This window comes from Schistocerca americana, chromosome 3, assembly GCF_021461395.2.
Source record: "Schistocerca americana isolate TAMUIC-IGC-003095 chromosome 3, iqSchAmer2.1, whole genome shotgun sequence".
NCBI lineage: Eukaryota > Metazoa > Arthropoda > Insecta > Orthoptera > Acrididae > Schistocerca > Schistocerca americana.
In genome coordinates this window covers 887633155-887653041 of record NC_060121.1, presented here as the reverse complement: position 1 = coordinate 887653041, position 19887 = coordinate 887633155, and the positions used below count along the sequence as shown (strand labels likewise).

Here is a 19887-nt window from a genome sequence, read left to right as displayed (position 1 = left end):
GTTCCAAAACATCCCAAAGGTGTTCTATAGGATTCAGGTCAGGACTCTGTGCAGGCCGGTCCATTACAAGCATGTTATTGTCGTGTAACTACTCCGTCACAGGCCGTGCGTTATGAACAGGTGCACGATCGTGTTGAAAGATAAAATCTCCATCCCCTAATTGCTCTTAAACAGTGGAAAGAAAGGAGGTGCTTAAAACATCAGGCCTGTGTTGTGATAGTGCCACGCAGAACAACAAGGGGTGCAAGCCCCCTCCATAAAAAACACGGCCACAGCATAACAGCACCGCCTCCGAATTCTACTGTTTGCACTACACACACTGGCAGATGACGTTCACCGGGCATTCGCCATACCCACACCCTGCTATCGGATCGCTACATTGTGTACCATGATTCGTCACTCAATACAATGTTTTTCCACTCTTCAATCGTCCAATATTTACGCTCCTTACACCAAGGAAGGAGTCGTTTGGCATTTACCGGCGTGATGTGTGGCTTGTGAGCATCCGCTGGACCATTAAATCCTAGTTTTTTCACCTCCCGCCTAACTGTCATAGTATTTGCCGTGGATCCTGGTGCAGTTTGGAATTCCTGTGTGATGGACTGGATAGATGTCTACCTTACATTACGACCCTCTTCAACTGTCGGCGGGCTCTGTCAGTCAACAGACAAGGTCGGCCTGTAGGCTTTTGTGCTGTACGTGTCCCTTCACGTTTCACTTCACTATCTCATCTGAAACAGTGGACCTAGGGATGTTTAGGAATGTGGAAATCTCGCGTGCAGACGTATGACACAAGTGAAACCCAATCACCTGACCACATTCGAAGTCCGTGAGTTCCGCAGAGCGCCCCATTCTGCTCTCTCACGATGTGTAATTACTATTGAGGTCGCTGATATAGAGTACCTGGCAGCAGGTGGCAGCACAATACACGTAATATGAAAAACTTATGTTTTTGGGGGTGTCCGGATACTTTTGATCACATAGTGTACATTGTTAGCACTGGAAGCACAACGATTGTGCACGGACATTTACGCCAAATTTTGAGACAAGGAGCATGACTGATATTCTGAACAATAGGCCCGGAAACATCTGTGGGCTTGAAGTGGCCATTTAAAAAAAAGAAAAAAAATCGAAATATTTGTATTCGGTTTTTGAATGGAGCTTTATACGCTACAGAGTCAGTGCCCGAAACTTGATTTTACTATTCGCTAATGCTTTAGAATAGATTTTCGTCTTCGAACGTTAATTCCTTTGTAATTGTATTCATAGACGACATTTTACTCGTGCGTGAAATCGAATTTTGTATGCAACAATTGCGTTTTCAGTTCTCTTTACTCAGTTCTGATACGAGAATTTGCAATACTGTATTAACACCTTCCCGGATCATTGCTAACACCATACTAAAATTGTGCAACTGCGTTCAATGCGTAGCATCGTGTGTTAACGGTAGCTGCCTCATGATATCACTGCAGAATACCACAAAATGTGGCATGACCTCAATTTACTTGCGGACTCGGCGTTAGCACCGCTTGTGTCTCATCTCCTACCTTCCAAACTTTACAGAACTTCTCCTACATACCGTGCGTGTCCAACACTTCTGGAAGAAAGTTCAAAATGGGTCTAAGCACTGTGGGACTTAACATCTGAGGTCATCTGTCCCCTAGAACGTAGAACTACTTAAACCTAACTAACCTAAGGACATCAGACGCTTCCATGCCCGAGGCGACCGTAGCAACAGCGCGGTTCCGGACTGAAGCGCCTAGAACCGCTCAGCCACCACGGTCGGCCGTTCGGTAAGTCACTGTAGTGTTCTGGTAATGGGTTGACTGTTCGCTGGATAGTGACTGAGTTTGCTCTGTAAACATGGTCACTTCGCTGATAAGAACTCTAATAAAAAACTATCAGTTAATAAACAAAATGTAGAATGTTCCAAAAATAGTGACATAAATTTGGACGAGTTAATTACGAAGTATGGGACGTGGTGGTGAGGAAAAGTGTGTTGTCTGAATGGGTGTGGCATAGAGTTTCAGAAAATCGCCGTCAGATGCCAGTCGATGCTTCTTCTCAGTTTACAGTCTGTCAGAAGTAACGGTAGGCGTTTTGTGTGCTCCGGTTCGCAAAGAGTGATTCAGTGATTTCGGTCCAGAGTGCCTTTCGTCGGTGTTAGGCGTGGATCCGTCTGCATCCATAAACATTCGTCGTTTGTAACGTCAATTTGAAGAGACAGGATGCTTGTGCAAAAGTTAGAGTCCAGGTCGACCTCGAACTTCTGACGACTCGGTGGAAGGAATTCGCCAAAAGTTTGAGTGGTGTCCACTCGCCGCGCTAGCTGGGAACTCGCAATGCCTCATACGACTGTCTGGAGAGTGTTTAGGCGTCATTTGGTCTATAAACCATACAGATCACAATTGGTGTAAGCTCTTCGGGTTGGTGGTCAAAAGGAATTGTGTTGACTTCAGCAATGCTGTGCTGGAGTACATACGAGCTGTTACATTCATACCATTGTTAATTTTCAGTGATGAAGCAACATTTCATGTTGGTGGTAAAGTAAACCGACATAACTTGCGCATATGAGGACTCCAGAAGCCTCATGACATTACTGAATACGAAAGAGACTCAACGAAACTGAGCGTTTTTTTTTTGTGCCATTTCTAGTGAAAAAGCGTACAGTCCCTTCTTTTCTGAGGAAAACATATTGGCTGTAATGAGATTTCTTCAAATGCTCCAGAGCTGGCTTTTTGCACAACTTCAGGAGGACTCCACTGACTTCAATTTCCAACACATGGACCTCCACCAGACTGGCACGACAACGTACGTCAGGTTCTCAATGATATTCTGCCTTAACGCTGGATAGTGTGCACATGACACCTAGACATTGTCGTGCATTGTTGGCCTCCAGGATCGCCACACATGACCCCACGAAATTTTGTCTTATGGGGATACGTGAAGGAAAGCGTGTTCATCTCCCCTTCCCGTCGTCGCATAGAAGGAGGAAGAACAGAAAAACAGCCGCCACAACTTCCGCAAAAGCAGATACAGCGTGTAAAGTTTATGAGGAATTTAGCTATCGTCTAGCTGCTGTTCGTACTGTTGCTGGTGGACAAATAGAACTTTAGTAATAGCATAGCTAAAACTTTAAGATTTTATGAGTATTTTGCAATTCATCCCATGCTGGTAGTATGTTTTCAGCAATAAATACGGAGGTTTGAAATCCCGTCATCCTCTATTAAACACTCTGTATGTGTTCGCGTTGATTGATTTAGCCAGTGAAACAAATATTTCATCTGTGCTAATGAGATACTTTAAAATTAACAGTTGGGAGAAAAACGTACTAGTTTCCGCTTTTTTATAATAATTAAATTCACTTATAAAATTTTATATAATCTGCCGTGTACTGAACAGCAATTTTAGACAGGAAATGAAACCACCATTGTTTTAAGGACGTTAATCGAGATAATAAAGTTTTATAATGGCTGTGTTTGTATATGTTATGGGGGGGGGGGGGGATAGATGGATGATGGGTAACAGTGCGGACAAGACTGCATGAGTAGGTGAGCTCTACGTTTTTAAGTGCCAGTCCTATTCCACAGAACTGGCGATTTAAATCGAAGTAGCGTCAGTATCATTACTTAAATATATGCATGATAACCGCCGTCGTTACTTAAGAGAAGCATGTCGTACATCCTTGAACACAGAAGTTTTCCTTGTCCTGTCCTAGACTTTTCGAAACATTCTGGTAGGCAATTAAAATTTCCTGTGTATAGATTCCTTTCAGCAATATCGCTGCGACTACTTCAGTAGCCAACAATTACAAACTGTAGGCCTGTTAACTCGTAGCATTAACCTTAAAGTGTGTCACTGCTCTGCAGAAATGTTTAATTTCGATTCACAAGTTCCAACACCGGATGCCCATATTTCAGTCTCGCATAATAATTTTACGATCGGTATTTCCCTTACGTAGTCTGTATTTATTCCACAGTTGGCAATCATATTTTAGAACTGCACGTTCGGATACATTTAATCCGTTAAGATCCATTCGCTAGCTTTATGTGGATTCTCGAAATCCCATTGGTTTACTAATATTTTTAATGGGTGCATAATTTCCTCATCAGTAGATGCACAGATAGGTATCTTAAAGTATCTTCATAAAATAATGTCTTCCGCTGCATTATTTCTGTTTAATACTACTTAAATGCAATACGAATTGATTTATCAAACAAATAAACTTGTTCGTTGAATTAAATCAGGCTTATCTTGTTGGTGGACCCTTAATCACTTTGGAATACTTAAAATGAATTACCGTAAATTTATCGTTATATGGATATTCTTATCTGCTGCCTACTATAATTCTATTGGAACAACGTCACTAAACACGGCTTTGACACATAAAATAGTGACCACACAGTTGGATGACTGTTTAGTAACCAGTCCTGAGACAAAAAATATTTGACAAATAATGCGTGTGTATAAGACAGCTAAACGTGTTTCTTCTTGAAAACTTCTAATGTGCTGTCTATGATTTCCTGAGTAGAGTAAATAATTGTATAAATGTAAATAACTAAAGTGTAACCATGCATAAGGTCTACTACATAATGTGAACGACCATAGTGTCTCATAAACCTCAAGATAGTGTGACAAGGATTTCATGATGTGTTAGCACATAAAAGGCTAGTATTTTGCAAACTTGCCGGTATTTCAAACTTTTTGTCCATGAAAATATCAAAGCAACTATGTTTCCATAGGAGAGATTTAATTATTTAAATTCATTAAATACCTCTTCACAGAAGGTGTGTACAACAGCATATCGCATGTTAATATTTATGTATTCCCTAGAATAACTTAACAGTATTTCGTCGTAGCTCTTGTTTCATTAAGTGACATTGCAAGACATTCAAAAAACATTACTGTAATGAAAACATAACACATTCAGTGTCTCAACATGTAAAAACGATGTAATACAAAAATGTCATAACAAAATACTCGTCATATGGCATTTTATTTGAGTTAGAATTCTCATTGGATGTTTTGGACGAGAACATGTTCGCCATTGGCTGCGTATATTTATTGTACATCTCGCGCTATCAAGTGGTTTAGTTGCAACTAAAAATTTTTTTGAAAGAAAGACTGTTCAAATATTTTGTGAAATCAATTTCTTTATATGATCATTCGAAACCATGCACAGGAAATGAGGTGCATCAAATGTTTCTCTAATTTTATTTCTTACTTTCTGACAAATAGTTTCACAAAATATTTGGCCGTTTTTTTTTCAAAAACGTTTTTATTGACGTTTAAATATCACACCAATGTAACTTAGTAGTCTTTCCCGGCGTAATTAGTCTTGAAAGACTCTTCGGGTTTGCTGCCGGATCCTAAAATCAACTCGATTCAGTATTTCGGCGATCCAACTGCTCGCCATCTTTGGAGAATGCAGCTTCTGCTGATGAGTCCCACTGATTTCGTTCTTGAAGAGGTGAACTTCTTCATACTTCATTTACGTAGCTAGCAGGAGCTGTTCGTGAAATATTTCATTTTTCCATCAAGTGACTAATGAATTTTTCCTTAATTACCCTGATTACTTTCAAGTAAATAAACTCCAGTTTGAAAAACTAGAGTTCATGCTGGTCAACTTGATACCCCATTTGTCTATTTCCCACACTTCATCTGGTTACGAAAATTCGGACAGAAACCGATTGTGTAATTTATAGGGAGGTTTGTGTTTGCAATGGCCTGACAAACAAGAACTAACCGATGAAATTGTCAATAATGTCTTTCAGAAAATTACTAAGTGGTTCCTTGTAAGCGGACTCTCATTGAATTTTGATAAGACACAGTACATACAGTTCCGTACAGTAAATGGTATGACGCCATTAATAAATATAGACCTTAATCAGAAGCATATTGCTAATGTAGAATATTGAAAATTTTTAGGTGTGTCCATTGATGAGACTATTAAATTGGAAGAAACACATTGATGATCTGCTGAAACGTTTGAGTTCATCTACTTATGCAATAAGGATCATTGCAAATTTTGGTGATAAACATTTTAGTAAATTAGCTTACTACGCCTATTTTCACTCGTTGCTCGCATATGGCATCATCTTTTGGGGTAATTCATCACTGAGGAATAACGTATTTATTGCACAAAAGCGTGTAATCAGAATAATAGCTGGAGTCCACCGAAGATCATCCTGCAGACATATATTTAAGGATGTAGGGATATTCACAGTATTCAAAAGTAATTCAAACACAAAAGTAATAGCAGTGTGCATAACTACAACACTAGGAGAAAGGATGATCTTCACTATTCAAGATTAAATCTAACTTTGACACAGAAAGGGGTGAATTATATTGCCACTAAAGTCTTTGGTCACTTACCAAATAGTATCAAAAGTCTGATAGATAACCAGCAAGTATTTAAGAAGAAATTAAAAGAATTTCTGAATGACAACTACTTCTACTCCATAGAGGAATTTTTAGATATAAATTAAGAAGAAAAAAAAGTTGTTATATTAACTTAATTATGTTGTTAAATTAACTTAATTATGTCATGTATTGGAAAATTTAACTCGTTCCACATCATTACGAAATATCGTATTCATGATCCATGGAACTAGTATTAATCTAATCTAATCTAATCTAATACTCAAATATTTGATCACTAACGAATATTAAGATAGACATTCTCCAGGAAACATTATACAGGGCTTACATGAAACAATCAGAACCGATAACTGACAAAAATTGCTCAGTTGGTCAATTAGTTGCATGTCCTATAGATCATTTGAACGAAATCTTTTATCGAAATGATGCGGAACGAGTTAGTTTACACGATATGTACACAAGATTAGTGTTAATATTAATGAACACATTGTTTTTCACTCCTACTTATGCAACTACACTTTTGTTCCCCACAACAACTGTCAACATGGCTAAAAGAAATGAAACAGACGTGAGCTTTTGTGGCTCTTGGCAGGGGTTATTCTTTATTTTCCCTTAAAGGAAGAGCGTGCTATTCGAGGAACGATCTAGCCTAGCGTAGCGTCAGAGCGTCAAGGACTTTTCAACCAAGCACCATGCGGGCTAATTATGGGACATGGACAGTCCTTCAGTTATTTATACCATCTGTATACAGGATCAAAATACGACACCTTATTGCGACAACATTTCATATAACTGGCAGGTTACAGGACACCTTACTAAGTTTACTGGTAAGTAACAGGTGAAAATGATTCTTCAGAAACTGGCTTCGTGGTGAGTCTACACATAATAATATCGTCCACCATTCTGTTCAAAAACAGGAGGGAGCATCGGATTATTTACAGCAAGGTCAAAGAGTATACAGGAGCCGCACGCAGTCGTCATGCGACAAAAACCTTTTATAGCTTAAACAAATGTATGTACTCTTTTGAGTGAAGCTAGAAGTTACGGGGAAAATGGGGTCAATGACGAAAATGTTGTCGTACATAATACTTAAACTTTTAGAAGTGTTTTTAACTAAAAACAACGTCTATAAATTTTACTGAAGTATAACAGTTGCACTTATCATACATTTTGTCTAACAAGGTTTATTATATTGATAAGTTATGGGGTCTGTAACTAACTAACGAGGTCATAAACAGTATATATAAATACAATGAAACATATATGTACACGGTAAAAGTATTTTAAATCAAAATACAACAAACTTCAATCAGAGAACTACAACTTGAATTTTTTTTTTGTCTCATCCAGGCTGTCAAAACAAAGTACAGTATTGCATTAATGTAGACATGTATAAAATTTTTACATTTTAGGACAATGCTTTTTTGGTACCGTTCATTAGTGTACAGGCCAAGTAAATGTGTGTCATTCCCAAGCAGTTGGAAATGAATTAATGACTCTCCACACGAACGTGTCCCGGCTGGCTTGCGTCTTCCTGCTGGTGGTTTCCCACCTGGAGAAGTCGCCCTCAGCTGGCGCCACTCTGGGAGTACTCTGGGGACGACACACCGCTGGAGACGTCCTCTGGGTGTCTGGCAACACCTGCGGCAACAGTTGGGCTCACACAGGGTTTGCGTTACTATGTGCTCTTACAAGCTAACACAGTACTCATTGACTGAACGTGTTGTGTTTCTTATGTAATTGCAATTTTTTACAAGGTGACAATTAGTGAAATAAAATCATCGTAACTTCTGAACCAGAATGTATACATGGACAGGGAAAAAAAAAATTCCCGCATTTTCCCAGATTTCCCAGTTGAAAATACTCTTTCTCCCGGGTGAAAAAAACTCTTTCCATGTTAAGTGACAATATACTTTTCCTCGGCGCAGTAAAACTTACCAATCCTTAGAATGTCTATGGTTTTCTACACAGACGTAGTATTTGTCGGCACTTTAGAAAACGAAACCCATGGGAGGGGGAGGGGCGGGGGGGGGGGGGGGACACGTTTTGGAAAGATCTTTGATGTGCAACAACATGTACGCTGCATTTTTTCGTGTTACGGAGGTATAAATTCGAATTCCGCCGAACACTGCATGTTACTTTCCGAAACAATGAAATCGAGGTTGCGACGCGCTTTTCTAAGCGTCATAGCTCATGTCACGTGATCTCGCCAGCTGATGACAGCATAGGACACGTGATGTAGTCAACCAATAGCAAGATCACTCTTAAGTAGTGCGAACACACAAAAAAGAAAAGTTAATGGTTTGAATTAATATATGTAGTGTTGCTACAAGAAAAACAAAGCTTTCACAAATAATATTGGTCTCGAAGATTAATAAGTTGCAAAAGAAGCTAAGCTTCCACATATAATGCTAATCTTCTTGCACGTGTTACACTTTAAGATACATCACACAAATGTGCCAGTAATATTTTTAATAACGACGTAAATGTCTGATCTTCTGGGCTCTAAATTCTTCTAGATGGTCGTCCTCAAAGAGTTAATTTTTAAATGAGAGTCAAACGCTCTGTAGTTTAAGAAATTCATGATACAGTCTCGCACATAGTTCATCTTGCGTAAAAGGAAATTTACTTTGAAAGTAACACTTTTCAAATCACCATTCGCAATATTTTCCCGCGACCTGTTAGAAAGAGGTTCGATTCACCAGTTGCCAGAGAGCGCCAGATAACAGGCGTCACTGCGCCTGCGCAGCTACGATGACGCAGGAAGCCCGCATACTCGTACGTGCAAAACATTAAAAGATCTTCCATTACGTCATAAAAGAAACGAGACATCAAAGGCTACTTCAAGAACATCGGAATTTCGTGAACAATACTAAAATGCATAATTCGGCTTAAAGTGCACATTCGTATGTCCAGATTCGGATGTAAATTTTCTTGAGTACCAGTACTGCATTATCTCATATTTGGTTCTTTATTATGGCATAATGCCATACGAGCTAGAAGATGGAAAACGTGCATTTGAAATGCAGCGAACAGTTGAAACCAGCCAACAATGTGAAATTAAACACTTCGTTTCAAATAAATTGACTGCCTCAGTGCAAAAGATTAATAAAAGCCAAATCTCTTTAGCAAACCGACAAACATAACTTCATTGTTCTGCCAGGCGATTAATGCTTGTCTGTCAGAAAGTTGGAAGTAAAACCTTAAACTAACAACATATTTTAGCCTTCCGTAAATATGCGAACGTATTTTAATTCATTTGGTAGCTCCCGGCCACAGAAATCCTTTTTGTTTTCATTTAATGTGAGAGCAATAAACGAAGAGGAAACAGCAAAATCACTAAACGTAAACACAGATCACGTGGAGGCTACCCACCTCCCCACTGCAACTCAGACTGCCCTGTGTATCAGCCCCGGATCTGAGATATTTCCGAACCGCAGCAATTTAGATACTGGCGCCCAGCCACTCGTCTGTAGCCAGAAGCGGGAGAAGGTGCTACTCATACGCGACTCAACTGCACATGCGCAAGAGCCCACCCGCAACTGCTCCAATGAATCTAATGTAAACAGCTACACGTCACGCTCATCGGAGCGCTGCATGTTCTTCCTAAAGCCTTTGACACACTTTGGTTGGCAGACGCTTGGATGAGCACTGTGTTTTGTTGTTGTATACGGCGCGACTTAAGTTTTATTTAGTTTTTTTTCCTCTCGTTCGTGTTTTGTTGGTGCAGTATTATTCTGCAGAAGCGGGATGCGGTAATATCCTTCGTTAGAGTATTGGTTCTTACCAGTCAAAATGACCAAAATTTAACTGGTAACTAAAACAATGAAAAATTCCCGGAATTCTAAAAAATTCCCGGGTTTTTCCCGGTTTTCTCCCGGACGAAAAAATTCCCGGGTTTTTCCCGGATCTCCCGGATCGTATACACCCTGTGAACGGTTTGCGTTAAGACGTTCAAACTGCACTGTTGGGCGCGGGGCGTGATGGGAATTAGTATACGCAGTATGGTTTGGTTTAGCGAAGAAGCCCACTTTAATTTGGATGGGTTCGTCAATAAGCAAAATTGCCGCATGTGGGGGACCGAGAATCCGCATTTCTCGATCGAGGAGTCTCTTCATCCTCAAAGGGTGACTGTGTGGTGTGCAATATACACTTACGGAATAATCGGTACGATATTCCATGAAGGCAGGTGACTACCCAACAGTACCTGAGGTTTTGGAAGATGATTTCATCCCCATTATCTAAAGGAACTCAGATTGTGACAAGTTGTGGTTCATGCAGTATGGAGCTTGACCTCATCCAAGCAGGAGACTGATGCCCTGGGGGAGCACTTTGAGGACTGCATTATGGCTCTGGGGTATCCAGAGTCCACGGGCATGGGCTTCGATTGGCCGCCATATTATCCGGATCTGAACACATGCGACTCCTTTTCGTTGGGCTATATCAAAGACAAGATTTACAGCAACAACCCCAAAACCATTTCTGAGCTGCAAACAGCCATTCAGGAGGTCATTGACAGCATCGATGTTCCGACACTTCAGCGGATCATGCTGAATTTCGCTATCCGTCTGCGCCACATCATCGTCAATGATGGGAGGCATATCGAACATGTCATAACATAAATCCAAATACCTGTAGTGACGTTTACATGTTGAATAAAGTGTGTGGACGCCGCAATTTGTAACTGTTTTTTTTTCATATAGTTCAATAATTGTCACCCTGTATGTTATACACGTGCAAGTGCATTGTTAAAACAATCAATGACTTGAGATGCAAAGCAGCTCAATTTCTGTTGAAACCGTTTTGAAACAAATCACTTTATCACCACTTTTTTTTTGTAAAAAGTTCATGAAGACCTAATTTTTAAACCATGGGTAGCGATTACTAACTGGGCATGGGTGTTAAAATATCAGCTAACACACCCGAAAATTTATGGTATACTCAAATGTAATGAATGCGGACTTATGCTGTTTTGTAACTGATTTCATGCGGGGTGAGCTTGTTGAAGAATATATACCCTTCACCTTTTCTGTACTTATTCCCACCTCTATTGTTCGTAACATGTGGACTTTAGATTCTAGGGAGAAAGGTAAGCAGCAGAGAGCCCCAGTGGCACTTTAGTAGGGAAATGTTGTCTACTCCGTAGTACTACGCCGATGCTTATCGATATTTGAGTTACCTAACGGAATTCTTTATCCTACCACTACTTACTGATGGTAGAGCGCTTTGTTCAATCCACGTCTTGTTTCAATTAATGTGAATCTCAAGGTGAATGCGATGTGTGTGCGTGTTGTGACGTCCCCTAGCATGACGTTCACAAAATCGTTGTAATACATGTGTAAAAGAGATACATTTATCTTGTAACGTACCCTCTATGTTATTGTTTTTCTGTTTTGTTATTGTTTTTTGTTATTGTAGTTGTAGAGATATGAAATTATTGTAGCGGTTTGCTTAGTCAGCCGTACTTCGGAATTTTTTTGACATTAAATGGAGCCTGAAACTTGCGTAATAAATACTTCGCGTGAAGTACGATTTGCGGCATAAACAAAAATTAATTGCGGAGATGCAATCCACAGACTATTAACAGAAAAGCTTTAGAACAATGCGCACGACTGACTAGACACATTCAGAGGGCACGTACACTCTTTGACATAAAACTCGACCGGCGGCCGGCCGCTGCAGAGGCTAAGTCCGCGCCGATCGCGAAATGGGACAAATAGACTGAACAACTCGCTAATTCTCCAAGTCCCGCTATCTGCACAATCTGGCAACACTGTAGACTGCGGCACTTCCTGGAGGAAGTCTTGTCTCATGTTAGATAAAAGCTAGTCTGTATACGCCCGTGGTCTAGCAGTAGCGTGCATTGTGTCTGTCTACGTCTGTGGATCGAGGCCGGCTGGCGCAAAAAATTTTTGTAGCCTCTTCTCTCTGAATGCTGAAGACGTGAATGTAATGGTAGCGCAGATTCAATCTGTTTCACTTTCTGACACACCGATAACAAAATTTTATGCAGTAACCATTTTGCGGCATATTTCTTGCAGACTGTCCTCCTCTGGACGCCGAATGCGGTAAAGCTCCGGGATCCATTTGCTGGCTACCGGCAGCGGCCGTTGGCGACAGCAGCGGCGCTGCACTCCCCCGTTCTGTATCGAAAGCGCCTGCTACCGCTCGTCGCTTTTGATAATTTAAAACGCTTTATTATTATTAAATGTTGCTCCACAGGAAATTTCTACGATTTCCATTCTCGCTCGAAGGCAACGGAGACAGACGCCCTGATTAGTAGGTGGGTACTGAATTACACTAACCGGCAAAAGCTCAGTATGGCCCGAAATTAATTTTATAGACTGGGACGAAATCAAACCATCTCAACTACTTTCGATGAATTTATAAATGCTTCATACCTCGTTTCTTTTCCTTTCAAAGTCAATTATTTGTGCAAATTTTGGCGAATATTCGGATGCTTTCGTCAAGTCTGAGTGAGCGTCTGTGGTGTAAAGTGTATTACTGTTTCTGTTTCATTCCTTATGGTAAGTTTATGCGACAAACTGTGTGACTACCTTGCAATGCATGCTCTGTAGCAATGCAGGAACAATGAACATTTGGAATTCCCTGTATGGATTCTAAATGTATTTAACGTTGATCGGAAGTGACAGTTAAGGTCATCAGAATTAACCAGAAAAATTTATCGTTTTTGAGGTTTCACAGAACGGAAAGGAATTGCTAACGCCGGTGTCATAAAACGTCTACAGTTAAATGCTATTGCAAAAATTTAGAAAAGAGGAACTATATTAATCAACATGTCCACTTCATAAACAACCTCCTGACTTGTTAGACCTATATGACTAACAAAGCTCAAATTCGTATCGTTGACAGTCGGTTTGAATCTTTTCAAAAAATATTTTACAGTGAAGCACCTTGGCATTTGCAAAGCAGACATCCATGATATTAACATAATTCGAATTTGCACGAAGATTTATGTGTAAAGGCATTCTTCAGATTTCGTATAAGGAATTTTTACTAGCAGTTTGCAGCTCCATTAATTAAAATGGAAAGTAAAAGGTCGTGTTCAGCGACTTCAACCGAGGTTGGAACTGCTATCTAATACGGCACTAGCACCGCAACACGTAAGAGAACCCCTGCGCTAACGACGCACTGGCGACAACAAGCGGACTACAGTCATTGCGATATTGCTTGAGCCTCAAAACGCAACATTAAACACACAAACAGGTGTTACTTATGTGAAGAACGCCGTTCTTAGAGTCCAGAAATTAAATATGCTTTCTAAGTGTCTCATCTTACAGTGGATTATATCGTATGAGTCTTCGATGTGAAATACGAACGCCATGTGAATTTAGCGAGGCAATACCGGGCTACACCCGGAAGTAAGTGCACTATCACCGTGTTGACAAATACTTGCTACGACGGTGCCAATTCTCAGCTCTCTTACGAGGCAGCTCTTTAGCGAAATGCTTGACGTGATTGTCCGCTACGGTTCTCCAGAGGGGAGACGCGCGCGCACGTTTGGTTTCTTTGCGGCGTTCTCCCCTGATAGTTTCTGACGTCGCCTTGTGGGTTATGTATACATCTGAGGCATTTAATTATCATTAATCCAAAAAGATACAAGTTTCAGCTTCTGGCGTGGAAGAAGGCTGTGACGCCGACATTATATCATTTCAACGTAGGGAAGCAAAACGGATGATTCAGTGTTTCTCATTCAGATAAAGCACGAGAGATAATTTTCCGTAACGTTCATAATCATCTCAAAATACAAAGGAAGTAAAAATACATCTAAAGCTTATTCGATCTGAATATAATGTAAGATATCAAACGCTTTGCACATCGATGTCGAATGTGTCCACGTACAATCTTTTGCAGCATACATATAGAATGTCATGATTACCACGAGAATGAAGAAATATGTTGGTAGGGATGGAAGCAAGAAGAGATGCAATCAACAAATGTTCGATTTGAGATTTAAGAAGAGGTAAAGCTGGATATTACTTTCGTTAACACGAAAGATGTTGCGCACATATGGATAATGAGGAAGTCTGCGTCTTCATACGTTTCCTCCTTGAAATCTGTATGCTATATTACATACTAAGTAGCCTGATTATTGTTCCTGTAATGTTACCCTCTTGTTTGGCCCCTTAAACGATCAAAAGATTCCAAATGATGTCTCTGCATGAAAGTAGTTGTTCGAACCCTTCCTGCGTTGCTTTTTCTGTTTTTTTCTTGGAATTCATGAAGCAGACCGCTGTGCCTCCCCCCCCCCCCCCCCCCCACGAGGGTTAGGTCTCAAAACTAAACCGTTTTTCATCCACTGGCATAATTAATTCAGTCAGCATCAGCACAAGACTATCAAACAAAACCTTCCATTTACAGTTGCAACACACTAACCAGAAGCTGATCCAAGGGTAATCCACGATCATGGTCCGAAATTAGCAGCTCTCTGCTACTGTGGCAAAGCCCGTACTACACTTTCGATTCCGGAACACCAGTTTATCTGGTAACACTGTGTTAAATCAACAGGAGTAGTTGCAGAGTTGTGCCACCATATCTGTCGTCCCATTGTCAACTTTATATATCTCACTTCTCCTGTAGCGCTGATCACGAGGTGCCGAAGTAAATGACTGTATTCTGCATGACGTAACATTCAGTATTCCCTTCTTTCATACTCTTCATGTGCATCAATACCTAATAGGGATGCGAAAACTCTTGCGAGTGAGAGAATGACAATAATAATTGTAACGAGAACAAGCAAATGATGAATGAAGTTTATTGCAATGCAGAACGAGAATGGCTGTGAAAATAAAAACCTATAAAAATAGGTTGATCGTTGAGTTGGCACAATGCAGATATCTTCTTAGCATTTTGCTACTGAATTTAGTTCTGAAAGTTTGCAGAGAAAAAGGAAAATTCGGTACTTCTCGCTAGAGTAATATAATGTGAACCAGAAACTACCCTTTCCTTAGACCACGACTCAGGCAGGTCCCCAAGTAGCTACCAAGGCACTGCTGCATTCTGTTCCCTGACATTGCTCTGATGACAGTTAATGCAGATAGTTCCGATTATGATACACAAAACGTATTGCAGGGTTGTTCCTAGGACCGTAATATTAAATTTGCGGTGTAGGTGGCACATGAGCGTGACGACTATCCAGATTACTCGTCAATATAAAAAGATAATGTTATGGAAATTGAGCATGGTCCCCCGGCACCAATACTGAAAGAGAGTGAATGACCACAGGTGTGCAAAACACTTTCAAAACTTCTGCCAAGAACCAAAAACGGAAGCAATATAAAGAAAGCATTGGACAGATCAGAAAGGCCTCACTGCTATCCACAGCCTGTCAGCCCTAGTGGAGCGGCGGAGCTGCGCTGCCAGACGCCAACCCGAAAGCACATTACACCACTGAAATCTACGAATGAATTGTGTACTTGTACTGATCAGCTTCAGTGAAATTTGTTATACACGACTAGAATATCAGGTGTTATTATGGATAATAGTGCAACACTTCGAACTCATACGGTAGATTCACAAAGAAAAATGTAATGTGAGACTGCTGAAGAAGAGAGGAAACAATGGGAAAATGCGCTATTGTGCATTTTCATACGTTTTTATCTTCATAGCTGCCATAGTTAATACATCAATAATAACCTCGTTTATTGCTTCAGTAACTGTTACCGTCTTGTTTCACACCTAGCTGATGTAAACAATACAAATTCGTGTCGCTGGCAGTTAATTCTAGTCTCTTGAGGCACTTAGTTTTGTTTTGTTGTTGATGTAAATTGGTATTCGGGAAGAATACTACTACCGAAAATCCTGAGAGGTTTCAGAACACACATGATACGGAGGGCTATGAATAGTCTCTTACTTGCCGCGTGGGGTGGCCGCACGGTCTGGGGCTCCGAGTCACAAATTTCGCGGCCGCTTCCGTCGGAGGTTCTAGTCCTCCCCCGGGCATGGATGTGTGTTTTTTCCTTAGAATAAAAAAGAAAAATGGTTCAAATGGCTCTGAACACTATGCGACTCAACTTATGAGGTCATCAGTCGCGTAGAACTTAGAACTAATTTAACCTAACTAACCTAAGGATATGACACACATCCATGCCCGAGGCAGGATTCGAACCTGCGACCGTAGCGGTCGCTCGGTCCCAGACTGTAGCGCCTAAAACCGCACGGCCACTCCTGCCGGTCCTTCGAATAAGTTAGTTTAAGTTAGTGTAAGTAGTTTGTACGTCTAGGAACTCATGACCCTAACAATTTGGTCCCTTAGGCATTAGAACTTAAAAAAGAGCAGTAGCGCAATGAATTGATGAGATAAAGCTTTTGCAGAAAAACTGGAACTAATGAAAAAAACATCTGTAGTTATTTAAATTGAGCACTTTACTGCAGCAGTGCCTTGCTCGAACAGCAGTAAATACTGCCCTTACCATAATGGTAGCAGCCGGCCGTTGTGGCCGAGCGGTTCTAGACGCTTCAGTTGGGAACCGCGCTGCTGTTACGGTCGCAGGTTCGATTCCTGCCTCGGGCATGGATGTGTGTGCTGTCCTTACGTTAGTTAGGCTTAAGTAGTTCTAAGTCCAGGGGACTGATGACCTCAGATCTTAAGTCCCATAGTGCTCAGAGCCATAATCGTAGCTGACGTATACAGCACACAACGTGAAACACGAGAGTATGGCCACCTTTTGCATGAAGCGACCATTTTGAACTGAAATACGTTTCCTAACTCAAAACCACTCCTCCTGTGGTGTTTACTCTCAATATGTGATCGAGATGACAAGAAAATATTAAATGGCTGTAGGTCTGTATCACCTAATCCCAAGCCGTTCGCGCTCGTTTCTGCCAGCCACTTTGACATGGGAAGTGCGTGATGACGGGGTTAGGAATCAGAGAATGAACGTATTGGTGATGTAGTTTGAGGTTCACCCTGGTGTGCTTTCTGTCAGGAAATATCGTCCTCGAAAAGTGGACAGGATGGTTTTCTTATCCTTTGAAATTGTGAGCTAGTCGCATCAGCACGTTTCCAAGATAGTACACAGTTGTTCATGGGTTCGAGATTTGTTTCTCGTATATCTTTTTCTTTATTCCTCCCTTACATTCAAGGGAGACGAAAATTTAATAGTCATGGGTGATTGGAATTCGAGAGTAGCAAAAGGGAGAGAAGGAAACATAGTAGGTGAATATGGATTGGGGCTAAGAAATGAAAGAGGAAGCCGCCTTGTAGAATTCTGCGCAGAGCATAACTTAATCATAGCTAACACTTGGTTCAAGAATCATGAAAGAAGGTTGTATACATGGAAGAACCCTGGAGATACTAAAAGGTATCAGATAGATTATATAATGGTAAGACAGAGATTTAGGAACCAGGTTTTAAATTGTAAGACATTTCCAGGGGCAGATGTGGACTCTGACCACAATCTATTGGTTATGAACTGTAGATTAAAACTGAAGAAACTGCAAAAAGTTGGGAATTTGAGGAGATGGGACCTGGATAAACTGAAAGAACCAGAGGTTGTAGAGAGTTTCAGGAAGAGCATAAAGGAACAATTGACAAGAATGGGGGAAAGAAATACAGTAGAAGAAGAATGGATAGCTTTGAGGGATGAAGTGGTGAAGGCAGCAGAGGATCAAGTAGGTAAAAAGACGAGGGCTAGTAGAAATACTTCGGTGACAGAAGAAATACTGAATTTAATTGATGAAAGGAGAAAATATAAAAATGCAGTAAATGAAGCAGGCAAAAAGGAATACAAACGTCTCAAAAATGAGATTGACAGGAAGTGCGAAATGTCTAAGCAGGCATGGTTAGAGGGCAAATGTAAGGATGTAGACGCTTACCTCACTAGGAGTAAGATAGATACTGCCTACAGGAAAATTAAAGAGACCTTTGGAGAAAAGAGAACCACTTGTATGAATATCAAGGGCTCAGATGGAAACCCAGTTCTAAGCAAAGAAGGGAAAGCAGAAAGGTGGAAGGAGGATATAGAGGGACTATACAAGGGCGATGTTCTTGAGGACAATATTATGGAAATGGAAGAGGATGTAGATGAAGATGAAATGGGAGATATGATACTGCGTGAAGAATTTGATAGAGCACTGAAAGACCTAAGTCGAAACAAGGCCCCGGGAGTAGACAACATTCCATTAGAACTACTGACCGCCTTGGGAGAGCCAGTCCTGATAAAACTCTACCATCTGGTGAGAAAAATGTATGAGACAGGCGGAATACCCTCAGACTTCAAGAAGAATATAATAATTCCAATCCCAAAGAAAGCAGGCGTTGACAGATGTGAAAATTACGGAACTGTCAGTTTAATAAGTCACGGCTGCAAAATACTAACGCGAATTCTGTACAGACGAATGGAAAAACTGGTAGAACCCGACCTCGGGGAAGATCAGTTTGGATTCCGTAGAAATATGGGAACACGTGAGGCAATACTGACCCTACGACTTATCTTAAAAGCTAGATTAAGAAAAGGCAAACCTACGTTTCTAGAATTTGTAGACTTGGAGAAAGTTTTTGACAATGTTGACTGGAATAATCTCTTTCAAATTCTGAAGGTGGCAGGGGTAAAATACAGGGAGCGAAAGGCTATTTACAATTTCTACAGAAACCAGATGGCAGTTATAAGAGTCGAGGGACATGAAAGGGAAGCAGCGGTTGGGAAGGGAGTGAGACAGGGTTGTAGCCTGTCCCCGATGTTATTCAATCTGTATATTGAGCAAGCAGTAAAGGAAACAAAAGAAAAATTCGGAGTAGCTATTAAAATCCATGGAGAAGAAATAAAAACTTTGAGGTTCGCCGATGACATTGTAATTCTGTCAGAGACAGCAAAGGACTTGGAAGAGCAGTTGAACGGAATGGACAGTGTCTTGAAGGGAGGATATAAGATGAACATCAACAAAAGCAAAACGACGATAATGGAATGTAGTCGAATTAAGTCGGGCGATGCTGAGGGAATTAGATTAGGAAATAAGACACTTAAAGTAGAAAATGAGTTTTGCTATTTGGGGAGCAAAGTAACTGATGATGGTCGAAGTAGAGAGGATATAAAATGTAGACTGGCAGTGGCAAGGAAAGCGTTTCTGAAGAAGAGAAATTTGTTAACATCGAGTATAGATTTAAATGTCAGTAAGTCGTTTCTGAAAGTATTTGTATGGAGTGTAGCCATGTATGGAAGTGAAACATGGACGATAAATAGTTTGGACAAGAAGAGAATAGAAGCTTTTGAAATGTGGTGCTACAGAAGAATGCTGAAGATTAGATGGGTACATCACGTAACTAATGAGGAAGTATTGAATAGGATTGGGGAGAAGAGGAGTTTGTGGCACAACTTGACAAGAAGAAGGGATCGGTTGGTAGGACATGTTCTGAGGCATCAAGGGATCACAAACTTAGTATTGGAGGGCAGCGTGGAGGGTAAAAATCGTAGAGGGAGACCAAGAGATGAATACACTAAGCAGATTCAGAAGGATGTAGGCTCCAGTACGTATTGGGAGATGAAG

General features: G+C 40.7%; 1 protein-coding gene across 1 annotated transcript in view; it reads right to left on the bottom strand.

The window, feature by feature from the left end:
* Nucleotides 1-6964: 6964 nt before the first annotated feature.
* Nucleotides 6965-19887, bottom strand: part of LOC124606671 — a 241138-nt gene continuing 228215 nt past the window's right edge. The window contains exon 5 of the mRNA XM_047138686.1: nucleotides 6965-8022. Coding sequence (XP_046994642.1) covers nucleotides 7949-8022 — 74 coding nt within the window. The 3' untranslated portion in view covers nucleotides 6965-7948. The remainder of the gene's footprint in view (nucleotides 8023-19887) is intronic.